Source organism: Scophthalmus maximus, chromosome 3 (assembly GCF_022379125.1).
Source record: "Scophthalmus maximus strain ysfricsl-2021 chromosome 3, ASM2237912v1, whole genome shotgun sequence".
NCBI classification, from domain to species: Eukaryota; Metazoa; Chordata; class Actinopteri; order Pleuronectiformes; family Scophthalmidae; genus Scophthalmus; species Scophthalmus maximus.
The window spans coordinates 24,694,919-24,709,865 of NC_061517.1; the positions used below are offsets into that span (position 1 = coordinate 24,694,919).

General features: G+C 45.7%; 1 protein-coding gene across 2 annotated transcripts in view; it reads left to right on the top strand.

Moving 5' to 3' along the window:
• Positions 1-14,947, top strand: part of galnt9 (polypeptide N-acetylgalactosaminyltransferase 9) — a 106,651-nt gene that overhangs the window by 42,743 nt on the left and 48,961 nt on the right. For both annotated transcript variants that reach the window (XM_035638827.2, XM_035638826.2), the window contains exons 3-4: positions 8,343-8,509; positions 13,385-13,559. In XM_035638827.2, coding sequence (XP_035494720.2) covers positions 8,343-8,509; positions 13,385-13,559 — 342 coding nt within the window. The remainder of the gene's footprint in view (positions 1-8,342; positions 8,510-13,384; positions 13,560-14,947) is intronic.

Sequence of the window (14,947 nt, forward strand, 5' to 3'; positions counted from 1 at the left end):
TGGGGTCGCAGGAGGTTAATGTGAAATATCGCAGCGAATAGGAGTGGCGAGCGGGGAAAAGGGGGGGGGGGGGGGGGGGGGGGGGGGAAGAAAGTCGGAGCTGGGAGCAGCTGGGGCCGCAGACGGGCGGAGGAGGAGAAAGGGGGAGGAGTGGCCGGAATACATCTTAATGTGGCGCTCCGTTTCTGTCAGAGCTTGTTCCGGGTCAAACTATGAGCGCTGGCCAGTGAGCTCAGTCCCATTACAAACAGATGAGTCGATCGCTCATCCTGTTACGGCTTTACAAGGCTTCCCCGCTACTGCAGACAGGTACAAATTTAAGGGGGTTGAGCGATGCCCTAAATTGGATCCAGTAACTGGGGCAACGGAACTACAATTTCACTTTACGATCACGACACTGAAATCCAGCGCCCCCCCCACCCCACATCTCAACTAGAAGTGATGGGTCCGCCTTGCCCCCGCTGACATTTTCAAGATATTACTCAGGAAGTTTTCATTGAAAGGCCGCCTCTCGCGCAGTCGTACAAAACCGAGCAGGAAGGAAATACACATGACTTTGTTTTGCGCAGTTCGCCGCGTCGTGGCGGTGTCTCCCACGGTGTCTCCCCCCCCCCTTCAAGCTCCCTGCCAGATTTGTCACTGTATTTATAGACCTTGGCAAGGCTGATTGAGAGAGGCAATAGAGGAAGCTGTGAGCGGGAACAAAGGAGTTGCCGAGGGAGAGCACAAATGCACCAGGAAGGACTGGAATGATACAGGAGGGGGTTATCAATCAGGACGTGTGTGCACTTACTCCTAAGACTGGAGTGCAGGAGCATTAGGGTGTAGACGTACGCAGCTCTCTCTCTCTCTCTCTCTCTCTCTGTGGTTTACTTTTCCTTTTCCTTATCTCTGCTGTCAAATGCACGTGGGCTGTGGTAATGCAAGTGATTGATAACAGTGAATGGAAGCAAGCCTCCCCAGTCCAGAACAGAACAGAACGGCAACCGCTATCCCGCATGGCGAGTGAGACTGCAGGCAGCACAATGTCATTGTGCATGAGTTGTTGCCACTGTATGTGCTCTGTAAGAAATGACATACATTAAGTCCGGTGCTCCTCACTGTGTTTCCAGTACCTACACTGTAGCTACCCCTAAATTCAAAACTAGAAGCAGAAATTTGGGCTTATTATTGTCGTCGTGGCCACGAAGCAGAGATTCAGGTTAACCTCTAGCTTGCTGAAAGAAAAAAAAATAAAGAAACAAAGTAAAGCTGTGGGGGACCTGGATCACTATAGACAATATTTTCTTTTTTATTAAAAAGCATCAGCATCATGATTTGAAGGAGTGCAATTTCAAAAATATCTAAAATAACTATTGCATATATTAACAATGAATCAAATGAAACGAAATCAGGGCCTTCGCTTTACTTACCCCCCTCACCCCTCGGAGCTTCGATACCTCCCTTCAGCTCATTGTTTTTTTTCTTCTTCCGGCCTTCCGTTGTAGTTCAGTGTAGACTTTGCTGTTTTTGGTGAAAAAGCGCTAAAACCCCACTGTACACTTCCTTCGCAGCCGGGGAACATAATTAGCAGCTAACCCTCAGGGCCTGGTGGAGACCAAAGACGGAGGTAGAAGGAGAGTGAACAGTGGACGTATATTCATCAAGGGGACAAAAAAAACACACCAAAATTGTATCCGAGACCAGTCCATTGTTCACTCTTTAATTTTACATATTTAATAAATTGACGTCATCCTTTCTTGCATCAGCACCGCCAGGTGTACAGCCGTTATGCGACAATCACTTTCTCATCTATAAAGTGTGTAACAGTGCACTGTAGAAATGTTACCAGGAAGTTAATGCCATGGGGTTTTTTTTTCGAGGGCAACGTATTATTTTCCACACTTAAATAAAAAAGCAGATAATAAATTTAGCGCCAGTTCTAGACACAGCCCCATTGAATGCTAATATTTCTAATGTCTCTGAACACAAGAAGTATATTTTATGTTGTTATGTTGTGTTAAAATTGGATTAGCACTGGTTTTCTGTGTTTCTCCATACCTCCATACAGAAAGGAAATGTACAAGACTATGCGAGGAACAACTGTATGTCTCTGTTGTCTATTTGTGTCTATTTGTCGTTTAGCAAATCAATATCCTGCCACATACAATTTGGACCCTTTTGGTTTTTCAGTTTGTCAAGTATACCAGTTAATTTATCCATGAATGTGTCAAGTCAGCTTCCTGGTGTTTAATATACACTGCTGATGATTTGACTGTTAAATGTTTCAACATTATTGTCTGTAGTTCAACCTACCAAAAATATTTTCTTTAGTGTTTGGCAAACTACATTACACCATGCCTCATCTTATATACACGGCAACTCCTACTTGTTTTTCCTCCATTCATCGTAAACAATCCGTGTCCCTCCAGTTACACATCATAACCTTTCTCATGATCAAACCAATTCTCAGATACAGCACTTACATTAAGTCTGTTATTGTTACCATAACTGGCCATCTAACTGTCCGTGAAGCCGTTTCTAATAAATACAAAATTCTTTGGATTTAATGATAACATTATAATAGTATTGAATAATGTTTGCTTCTAATATTAAAAGTGATTATATCTTTTCAATAGAAAATGAGGTAAGGTGCACATTTATACATTTAAAGACTTTCTTTAAATATATACAATATGTTTGTTTATGCTTAGTAAAATCATACTTTCTTCATAATTATGCAGTCAGCAAACACAGATGTTCACTCAAAATAATTGCAATCTATATCACAATCTTTTTTATAGGCCAGAAAAAAAAAATGATAATTAGATATTCAATTAGATATTTAACAGTCTGGAGTGAAACACTATACATTGTTAGAATACTTTAACCAGCTCTAATTGCGAGGGATTCATTTACAGTTGACGGGACAAGTGTTACTGTTGCTTTAGGTTGTGGTGCATTAGATAACTCTGCAAATTAAAAGTGAGTGTACCGGTAAAGCCGAAAGAGGGAAGTAGAAATAGTAATTTTCGAAATCACTTGTGCTCACATTGTTGTTGTGATATGCAAAACATGTAATGTATAATTTTACAAGTAAATAAGGTGCCATCTGTTGTGTCGTCCAACGTAATTGCAAGTCCCTCCCTTGCCAGTTCTCGTTGTTGAAAGGTGAGAACCTGCTAAAACACACACACACACACACACACACACACACACACACACACACACACACACACACACACACACACACACACACACACACCCCATTGGCTGTGGAGTATGGGGCGGGTTCCAGCGGGCGAAGAGAGGAGAGGATGTAACTTTAGCACCGCGCTGGGATCCATCTGCTGTGTGGCCGTCCCCCTGCGGCCTGACCCCACGGAAGCTGATGACTCAAGCTGACATCGCAAGTTCAACGGGGTACCGGGCCGCCGGAGCACCAGTGGACTTCAGATGGCTCCCACCGAGGGTGGAGAAGGAGCAGCTAGCGTCCTGTCACTGAACTGAACACGTTCGAGGTAGCATTTGCACGCCAGAATTTGGACACCAGCATTGCCAATATTTATATTTAAAATATAACAATGAAGCGATACAGAGAGTGTCATGACCACTGTTAGATTTGAAAGGGGCAGTAAGCGATTTTGGAAAAAGCTCACGTCCCCCCCTGTTGATTAGATTGTGCTGTTCTGACCAGGCCGCGAACCCGCGACCTCAGCTGTGGGAGTCCGACGCACTAACCACTAGGCTTGCAACGCCACCCGCTACCACGTCTGTTAACGTGTCGACGAGTGGTGTTCACAGACTGCACTCGCATTGTTGTGTGGTGCGGGCCGCACCATTTTAAAAATGTTATTTCGATTTACAGAGCGCGCACACACACACAAAAGCGACAGCTGACGGACGGCGAGGAAATATTCGCTGACTTTTTACAAAACGTGTGTTGCTTCAGGCCCAATCCCATTTCTCATTTTTACCCCTACCCCTCGCCCCTTCGCCTACGAGATGGGACGCCCTTTCGAACGCGATACGTCATCGCGTAGGCAGAGGTGGCGTGTTTTTACCGAAGATTCTTTCTTTTATTCATATTCATATAACAAACATGCTACCTACAGTATGTTGGGCATGACCGGACAGGTGAATCACTAATATAATGCATAACGCTGCTTTGGGACTATCAATTTTTTTGTGCGGCTTTTATGAAGAAAAGCACCATAATACATTGAAACGACGAGGGGTTGTCGTAAATTATTAACGCAACCTAAACCTCCGCCTTAGCCCCTCCCCTCAATGCCAGAGGGAATTGAGACACCCCTACCCCTCCATGTGAAAGCGCAAAACAAAGCGGGAGGGCTAAGGGGAATGGGCAAGGGCTGGAATGGGATTCAGCCTTTGAATGACTTACTGCCCCTTTAAGTAAAGCTAAAGTTTTCATTTCCTGTGCTTCAGCATGCAGAAATAAAACAGTACGTCATCGGATTGTGCACTTGGTTAATAGTTCCTGTGGGCAGTGAGTGTATGCAGCACCACATTTAGGAACTTAGGAGAAGTTTGCTCGCTGAGATTAACGATGCTCTTTTCCGTCGCAGCCCTAATTTGTGATTCAGGATAACGAGGCAGTTCATTTTTGAATAACCTCCTTTCCAAATCAATGTAATCTCTCATTGAGTAGCTCGAACGTGACCTGGCAAATGCAATGTAGCTGATGTTTTCGCAGAAGACTTTAACAGGTCAACGCGATTCACTGGCGCAAACTGGAAGCCATAGGTCTGTTTGCACTATAGCCGACTTGCGTCGATTCGATAGTACAACACGGAATGAGATTACAAGTGTTTCATCGCAGTCAAAATCTCCCGTGAATAATTCAGCCAGCAACGGTTATCCTAACCACCTCATTATCCCCGCTCGTTCGACTCAGCGCCGCTGAATAAGATATGTGAAAACACGGGGAAACAAAGGCGGAGGCGAGTGAAAAGTGGTTGTCAGCCGTTGCGTGTGCATCCTAATTGGAGCAGCGTGGAGAGATTCACAAGAAGTTGTGAGTGTGTGTGTGTGTGCGCTCACAGTTGCCATAGGAATCAGCTGAGTGCCTCGGTCCGGTCAACACCGTTGTACCTGACTTCAAAGCCACGCTGCGTCTGTGGGAAAAACACTGCGTTTCACTGGAAACGACAGGGAACTTCAACAGACCTGAGATGATCAGGAGCGGAGAGACACAAGATCCAGAGCTGGGTAGCGTGGGTAGCGCACGTGCCCGGGCCGGACCCGAGTGAATATTCATCTGCATGGTGTTATGTCCACGGTTGATTGTATTAATTGGGTCAGTGTAAGTGGGTACATGAAGTAGGAGTCCAGTCACGGACGCACAAAGGAGGTTACCATGGAGTCCACTTGTGACGGTGAGAGACGGAGGCGGAGACTGAGATGGACGTTGAGAGAGTGGTTATGGAAGAGGAGATGGAGGCTGAGTGGGGGAAGCAGATCTGTGTGCCCTCATGTTGACATGGTACCAAGAGAAATATTATCATTCATATCCCTGTACATGATTCTAATATTATCCAGGTTTCTGTGTCAGTGCCGGCATGCGCTTCTGCATATTCAGTCACACTAGTCCTGTCTGCAATGACTGAGGTCCCCGAGCAGAATGGGATGTGTTTACCACTCGATTCCATCTGAGCATCTGTAACGGAATGAAGGACGCGACCGAAGGCATGCGTGACACCAGGTTAATCCCTTTTCATCACCGAAGACAACACTTCCCCTTTTCATTGCAGTTCCTATCACAAATTATTTATACACTCCCAGCTAGGGCTGCAACTAACATTCTCGTTATCGATTAATCTGTTGATAATTTTCACGATTAATCGATTAGATGTTTGGTCCCTAAAATGGTATAAAATGGGGAAAAATGTGGATCGTGTTCCCAAAACCCCCAAGATGATGTTTTATTTTGTCCACACACTAAAGATATTCAGTTTGCTGTCACAGAGGAGCAAAAAATATTCATATTTAAGAAGCTGAAATCAGAGAATTTAGACTTTTTTTTCATAAAAACTAATTGAACCGATTAATCGATCATCAAAATAGTTGATTTTGATGATTGTAAATTATCAAATAGTTGTAAAATATTAATTTAATAATTGATGAATAATTGTTGCAGTTCTACTACCGGCGCAGCCATCAGGGTCAATTCAGGGTTAAGTGTCTTGCCCGAGGACACCGGAGAAGCCGAGGAATCGAACCATCGACCTCCTGGTTAATGGACGGCCCTCTCTCCCCACCTGTGTCATATGTAGCCTAGTTCAATTTAGTAATGACTGTAATACTACAGTACAGTACGTTTGCAGTGCTGGCGCAGGGCATCGGCAAGTGCCTGCTAAGAATACCAGTCATTCGACGCACATGAACTTTGCCAAGTACATTTCGAATGATTTCGACCAGGATAATGATCACTGGAAGGGTAGTTATGTTTTTGGTAAAAAAAAAAAGAGAAATATATATTTATTTCTGTCAGCAGGCACTAGGGATTCCTTCCTAAACCCTAGGATTTGATTTAGGTATTTTTTCACAGCCAGGTTTGGTTATTGAAAAGTCAGTCAGTGTGTCACCACTGACTTTAAGAAGAAGATGATCACAAAGGGTGCTACTGGAGGTGACTCGACGTGTCAAGCCCCAGCAGAGATACCGACATTCTTCTCCTGACTGCTGGAGGAATGTGCTTCTTGCTCAACATTATGGTTTGATTATTGCAGCTACACAGCAGCGGCGGCACCGGAACCAGTCACAGTTCGCTACAGAGCATCCCGGTATTCAACCATCAAATGGAGCTTGGGCCCTCGAAAGATAAAATCTTAGAAGAATGCAAATTTTTGCCTCGCGGGGGAAGAAAAAAAACACGATACCAATTTTTGTCTCACGGGAATACACTGGGAACGTGACACTGAGGTGTCAAACTGAAGTGAATTACCCCATTGCTTTACTCCATTGACATGTCATGAAATCCTTATATAAAGAGTTTTAAGCCTGGAACCAAGCCAATAAGCTACGAGATGAGTCGTTATCATAAACTGCTTAATTCGGAGCAAAAAAAATAATGGAACAACGGAAAAAAAGGCCAAAGGTACAAGACTGTGTACATAATTATTTTAGGAATAAAGGAACTACTCATCCCATAAGCCATTGCGAATGCATTTCCAATGGCTTCAGACCAACAGTTTAGCTTCTTCTTGAATTGAACCTTCATCATCATCTTCATCATCCCTATAGTCTTTATATTGTCGGTAATAGTCTTGTAATGTATTGCAGCGTGCGTGTTGTGTGCGTATACGGTGTTTAACGATGGTAGAGGTCAGTGTTAGCATGCGGGTACCAGTAACTCGGAACGCGGTGTTCGGAGCTCAGAAGTCGGGGTTGGTGAGGTTCCTCCGACCCCCCGACTCGATAAGGCGCTCGAGTTCTGTGGTATAATGGAACACAGCATCACTAGCCAGCGTGACGTTTGCGAGTGTAGTTAGTGTTTCCATGGTTACAGCAATCTCCACCAATCAGAGACGCCAGTGTTACACTTCAGGATTGCGGGCAGTGTAGTATTTCTCAATGACATCGCGAGTATTTCTCACAACAAAGCTGATTTCATACGGATGAAATGTGGCTTCTACATGTGCATGTTCCATCGTTTCACAACCCCGTGGCTCGTGGTGAGTAGAGCTTGGATGGTTACGACATCATGTCTAATAATCAAAATGTCAATGGAGAACCTCACTGTTGAGCTCCTGGGGTCCATTAAGATGTTCTGCGGTGCTCATCTCAAATTCCCCTGTCTTCCTCGCGATATGCTGCTTGTGTCATGGTTGCACACTGCGTAGTTCTTTTTCCCCTAATTTCCCACGTTTGACACTTTAAAATGTCACGGTCTTACATCTATTCGGCCGCTACGTACAATGCTGAAATCAATATGCGCTAATCTCTTGTATAGAGAGGCTCTCTCGGGCCGTACGTCTCTGGAAAATGGCATTATTTGCCCCTTGCTGAGGGTAAGATAAGGGGATCGATACCCCCGCATCTTTCTGTGAGATAAGTAGGAAGCTACAGCTGAGGACAGCAGAGGGAGGCTGCGAGCGGCTTCCTATTGTTTCTGATCTCTATGTTAAGATAAGCCTCTCTCTCCCGACTGTGTTCTCGTTTTGTTTTTTTCACCGACAGACACGACATTGGTATCAATCTGGTCGTCCTATGCTCAACAGCAATTAACAGCAAAATGTTACATTTACCTAACTCTGTCCTCCTTTGTGTGTGTTTTCCCTCACTGGACAAAGTCCAGGTAGCTTCATCATTAACCAGTGACCTGAACTGTACGTTGACAGGTGCAAGCAGTTGACCTACCCAGAGGACCTCCCGCAGATCTCGGTGGTCTTCATCTTCGTGAACGAAGCGCTGTCGGTGATCCTGCGTTCCGTCCACAGCGTGGTCAACCACACGCCAGCGCACCTGCTCAAGGAGATCATCCTGGTGGACGACAACAGCGACAGTGGTAAGATAGTTTATATCTTTATTATTATTATTATTGTTATTATTAAGCTCACCATTCTAAGAATTGCTTACAAGCTATGCACAACCAGTCTTTTACCCCTGGTCTCATAATTTCTAGCACATTTAATTGTGTCTCTTCTCCATAAATATCCTCTCTCACTAAACTAAATTGGCAAACCTGTGGAGCCTCCCTATGAATCTCCCTATCAATAATATTTCCCCTCCCCTGGTGGAGCGTGAACCAAGGTGATGCCTTTGGACCGCTGCCAGATCAGTCAGTCTTTTTTCTTCTTTTTTTACCGTGTAGTTTCTGTGCGTATTTTGTTGCATAAATGTGTGTTGATGTGTGCGTGTGAGACGCAGTTTTTTTTTTTTTTACGTGAGATTGGCTTGTGAGTAGCATCTGAAGGGATTGAGAAGCCCTCGGGGTGGACTCTTGACGACCAGGTTTTAAAATAGCTAAACAAAGAAGGTAAGATGAGGGATGGGGATTTGTCTCTAGCCTCGTCTTTAACTGCTGTGTACCGCTGTTTCCATGGCGACATGGGAAAACGTTGACTTGCCTCCGCATCACGACGTCCACAGCAGCCGACGGTGCTCAGCGTGGCATCGAAAAAAGCTCTCCCGGCGGGGAGAGGGAGGGACAGTGAACTAGATTCCAGGCGACACTTGGCCCTCCTTCCGTTGGCACGCAATAATGGGCCTGCCTCCCTCAGGCTGGCAGAGGAAACGGGTGCATAAATAACATACTGAGAGAAGGCCGGGAAGGAGTCACCACTGGCACACGTCCCCTGCTGGGGCTCTTACTGCCTCCCATTAGACAGGGACCTGTTAAAAAGCCAGTGGAATGGAGGGCAGCCCCTCCTCTCATTATGTCATTATGTCCGTCTGCGCCACACGTTTTTACTGGGGATGTCCCAAACAGATTTATGAAGGACAACCCCCGTTTACTACAAAGGCTGCAATATCTTCTGAAAGTATTGTTTTGTGGTGTTTTAGACGCATCATTGAGAGGTCCTAGTGTACAAGCCTCTGAAACGGCATTTAGACTCTGATCATGCACAAAAACTATTACTGGAGTCCACAATGAATCAGTGCTCGGAGCAGCACCGAGCACCATAAAGTTAAGGAACAAATGAGGTGTTCCACAACGCAGAATCATCATCTGACCCTCAGCTCTCTGGTATATTTTACCGTCTTTCAGCTGACTGTCTTGGTTTTCCAGCCTGTGAGGAACTTTACTACTTTGGTTCACTCTTATAGCTCTCATCAGTGTTGTTGGTAAAAAAAAAAACAGTGGTGCATTTAGCTTTCAAAGAGCCAGATATGCCAGATACAAAGTAGGAGTTACATTTGCAAGGTTGTCCGAAACGCAGCTCAGAATGAATATTAATGCTGTTCAGCGTCTATCAGATCTGTAAATAGGCAACTCTCCGCAACCACGTTCACCATGTCAACTGTATGAGGTGATATTAAGTCAGTGTTGTGTTAACAGTTGGAATGTGCTGCATCCAAGTTGCCAAAAAAGAAAAAAAACAGGAATAGTTGAATGCAGGTTTAAAGGCCAGTGTGTATTTTTTGTAATGTTCAGGCGGCATCTGGTGCTAAAGATGCGAACCGCAACCAACTGAGCACCCGACAGGGGACACTTTATGGTGGCGCACCGCTAATTCCCTGTCCGGTTTCTAGCAGCGCTGACCGTTTTGTGCAACCGTATTCGACACGACGTTGCAAACATGGCGACTCACACGGAGGTCGGGTCCACCTCATGTAACTATGTTTAACTCATTCAAAGTTGACGAAAAAACATCTGCACCCTGGTGAATTTACATATGTGAACACGTAGTTACGGACAATATATTTTAATTTCTGTGAATAAGGTCTCCTAAATATTACACACTGTAGCTTTAGGCATTTCCCCAAAAAAGTAAAGTAGCACGACTGAAAGAAGAGAAACTGCAAAAAAGGTTTCAGTTTTTCTTTTGCCAATTTTCCACCTTCAACGGCAGATGACATCATTAAATCACAAATTTTGGCCGACCATTCCCCCTAATTAAACCCCGTTTTTTGCCAAAAATAACACTCGAGGCACAGAAGGTCATCATCAAAATTGTTTCATCAAATGACGTTGCCTCATGTCTGGGGGAGACGTGACGAATCGAAAGTGACGCAGAAGTTGTGTCGTGAATGAAAACACACAAAGCTGAGCCCGTGTCACGGCCCCTGCTGCTCGCCACAGACGGACGGTTAACGGTCCGCGTGCTGTGTGCCGCGAACGCTGACACCGCGGCGCACGCCGACGAGGTGTTGATGTTTTCCCTGCGTCCGCTCGCCTCGCGCAATCTCCGACGAGAGGTCGAGCCCGGGTCGCCGTCCGAACCAACACATCCGTCGGGCGGCTCTTACTCTCTGCGTTTGCCAACGGTGATGGTGATTTGTGCGGATGTGTGAGCCGTTTCCCTCGGGCTCTAATGTCGGCTCTGACATTAGACGATTAACATGCAGGCTGGACTGCTTGCCCTTTCCTGGACGGCGCTGTCTGTCCCCGTCTCACACAGGCCTCAGCGAGACGAGTGAACGTTCAGCCGCGCTCACTCCTGGCATGATGAATAACTCGCAGGTAGCATGTTGGCCTTGTCGCCGCGACACATTTCCCCTTCGCCGGAGCAGCCGGTGACATTTATTGGTGGCTCAGAGGGTTTATTCACAGCACCGGATGTCTGCAGACTGAACCTAAAGTGACATTCCCATTGATGAGCGTTAGCTGTTGTTCGCCACGTTGGCGGCACGGAAAAGGGTTTAATGAGCCCGACCGGATTCAATTCTAGCAAATACCACCACCAAATTGATAACTTAATGATTCATATAATGAAAACAGGACATAATCTGGGGATCAGCTGAGTGGAGCCTGTAATATTAATTTCAAGTGGGGCCGAATCACTTTAAACATTGCGTACATTAAATCTGATTAAAGCTTTTGGGGGGGGACGTGCAAAATAGTGCCGGAAATTTGTTCTCTTTGCATTTACTGGTCAGCAATCTTCATCTGGTCCAGATGAACTCAGTCCCCGGCTCTGCAGCTGCGGCAAACAATTGATGAGATTGATTGATATGAAAAGCAATGAAGGCATGGTCCACGCATAGACAGGGAGTAGAGGAAAAAAAAAAAAAAAGGTTAGCAGGAGTGAATCCCCGTTTTCATAATTTGTCCCTTCGGTGATTCAGAGAAAACCCGAGTGCGTGTCGCCGCAGCAGATTTTGAAATGAAGTGGATGTAACGGTGTCAAGAGTGGGTGAAGGGGTTGAGGAGGAAAAAACATGAACATCATTTAACATCGGTGCTGTTTCCAGTAAACGCGTGAGAGGCGCATGGGGAACACGGAGGAGTCCTGCAGGGGCCCCGGGTCTCCCGCCAAACCGTTCGCCACCTGCAGCGAGGAGCTTGTTATTCCTGAGCAGCTGTTCTTTTGCCAGTGTGGGCAAAAATCATCATTTTACTTTTGGGCGAACTTCAATGGAAAAAAAATGTAACGAACATCACGTGACTTGCGGCGAGCCACTTTTACCCATCAGGTAAGTTCTCCAGTCTGCTCGTGATCGATCCAAGGGATCAATTTCAGACCCGTCCAACGTAGCGGCTTCTTGGGGCGTGTTTTTTTTTTTTTAGGCCGATCTTCCTGAAAACCCTGCAGGGTCGTATTGGATTCCGGTATCCTGGTGGCTAATGAGCACATATGGGGAGGGCAGTGCGTGGCTGGGCGTCATCCAGGGCTTTTGCCGCATGTGAGTGAATTCGAGAGGCCCATAACTTTTCCACTTCCCGGGCAAAGCCTAGTAATTATTACACTCCTAATAGCCTTTATCATATGGTCGCTGACGATGGAGGAGTCCCACCGCACCGGTTCCAAACCTTCCCATGTGCAAATAGAACCACGCTCGCAGAGGTCTGTGGTCCCCTCGAAGCTTCTCACGGTGACGCATTCATGCAAAATGAACCTGCTTATTCATAAATCCTTCCGCGTGACGCTGGTGCTAAATGCAAAGGACACCAAAAGGGATGAAAGGTCCCGCTCCGATGAGCCCAGCCCTCTCTGGATGGGGAGCTCACTGCCTTTTATTAGGACATTCTGTATTTCAAACTTTTTTTTTGTTTTCAAGCCGTATCAGTATTTTTTCCTTTGATTTGGAAGAGGAACACCCAACACTCAAGGTTCCTTTGCATAAAAGCAAACCCACGGCCATTATTTACAATGGAATTACTACAACATTGTGTCTACTTGGAAGGCTTGATAAGACACAAATAGGGTCCAGGCTTTGGTCTTGGTCAGTGTTGGTGGGTGTGTAAATCCTGCAGGGATGATGAGACTAGTGGGGCTAATATTAAACTAGCAATTAAATACTTCCAATGCCGAAATTGGCTGCTTGTTCTATGTAATGCAGCTTTTGAAGTGATTTCTGCAAGTGCAATATTCAGAGTATGGGACATGTGCGTGTGCAGCCTTTGGAGTAAAAGCACCCGAGCTGAGTGACAAAAGCAAAGCGATGACTACTTGATTTATGCTGTTTTTCATGTAATAACCAATGAGGTATTCATCATATCTTTTAGGTAAAGTGCACAACACTGGTTAACTGCAACTGTCCAGCTAAAGAAGTGTCACGGTGATCGAAGAACATCAAAGCGAACGCTTCATTTTCACAAATGTCCCCAATCCAAAAAAAAACAAACCCCCCAGCGAGGCCAGAGCCACTCCGCATCAGCCCTGGGCGATCCCGGAAAACGCTCTCTCACTCGCCACAGCCGCCGCGAATGCCCGCCCCGTGATGTTTGGATGTTACTCAAAAAACAGGGTTCCCTCTCTCCTCTGTCCTCATTCAGTGGAGCTGAAATTCAACCTGGACCAGTATGTGAACAAGCGCTACCCGGGCCTGGTGAAGATCGTGAGGAACAGCAAGCGGGAGGGCCTGATCCGGGCCAGGCTGCACGGCTGGAACGCTGCCACGGCGCCCGTGGTCGGCTTCTTCGATGCCCACGTCGAGTTCAACTCTGGCTGGTAAGCGAAGGTCACAGTGTCTCAGCTGTTGCTCTCTCCTGCCTTTGTGATGTGCTTTTTTCTTCACTTTTTTTTTTCCCCGTACAGAGGGATGTCATATGTTATGATTGTCACTGAGATATGCACCAAGCATTTTTGATGTGCTGCCGGGCCAATTCTGACTACACAGCACTTTTCAGCAATGTGTTCCCTCATTAGTAGCACGCCTTTGTCTTTACTAAGCTTTTTTTTCCCCTCTTGCATCTCCTTTACACCTGTGAGTAATTGAAGGGAGTCTACCTTCCCAGCACGTACACACCTATGACAAGAAAGAGAGACAAACACTGAAAAGTGGGAGTGCAATTAAAAAAAAGAGTGCTCCGGCGTTGAGCATTTCAACAATGTTCGCTCCGGGCTTACTTTGCGATATGAAATTGCCGCCGGAGGTCTCAGTCAAATGTCTGCTCGCTGTTCCAAGTTTACCGGTAAACAAGTCCTTCAAGTGGATGTAATTGGCGACTGATTTGAGCCCCGTCGTGCTGTCAGCGTTTGAAGTGTAGCTTTTGTTTTCTGTGGGAGACGGGGGGGGGGGGGGGACAAGGAGGGACGGGGGAAATAGAGGAAGGATGGAGGAGGAGAGAAGAGAGAATCGTGATGATTTGTTTAAATTGTCCCAGGATGCAGTTCACCGGAGACTCGAAGATGCTAGAGACGGTCATATGACATATTATGTACGGGTGATATACATGACCGGTATGTAATATGAAGACATTATACGGATGCTACAGTTGACACAACACTTCTTTTCATGGTGTCAACTGGGTACAACAATCTAAACACAAAATGGCCTGGGGGGCTTCTGTCAATAACTGTTCTCATTATTATTTTGTTCATCTGCACTTCGAGCCAACTTGAATCTCACCTGCGTCAGTTTGACTGTTTTTTACTTTGCATTCGTCTGGGTGCCCTCAGTTTATATACACAATCTCCACCGACAAATCATTCTGTCTGTTCCAGTGCAATTCATTTCGCTGTTGACAATCCATATTGCTTCTCCGCTGTGCACTTCTACACGGACGTTTACACAGCTTTAATTCAAACGCTTCTGTCCGTATTATGTATTATTTGATTGATTTAGGCTCACAGTTGAACTGATTTGTCATTTTTGTGAGCACATTTGCTCTATACATGTACCAATGAGGAGTATAAAGGACACATTGGTCATTGGACATGAACACGCAGTAGTCTGGAAGATTCCTACCAGCTTTCTGTGAAGGCCTGAATATAATATGTACACAACTATCTTTTGAAACACACACATACGCACACAGGCTTTGGGTTATACCCCTACTTAATACTACCATGATCACATGTCAGGCCTCGCAACTTGTAAGTGTAACTGATATTGT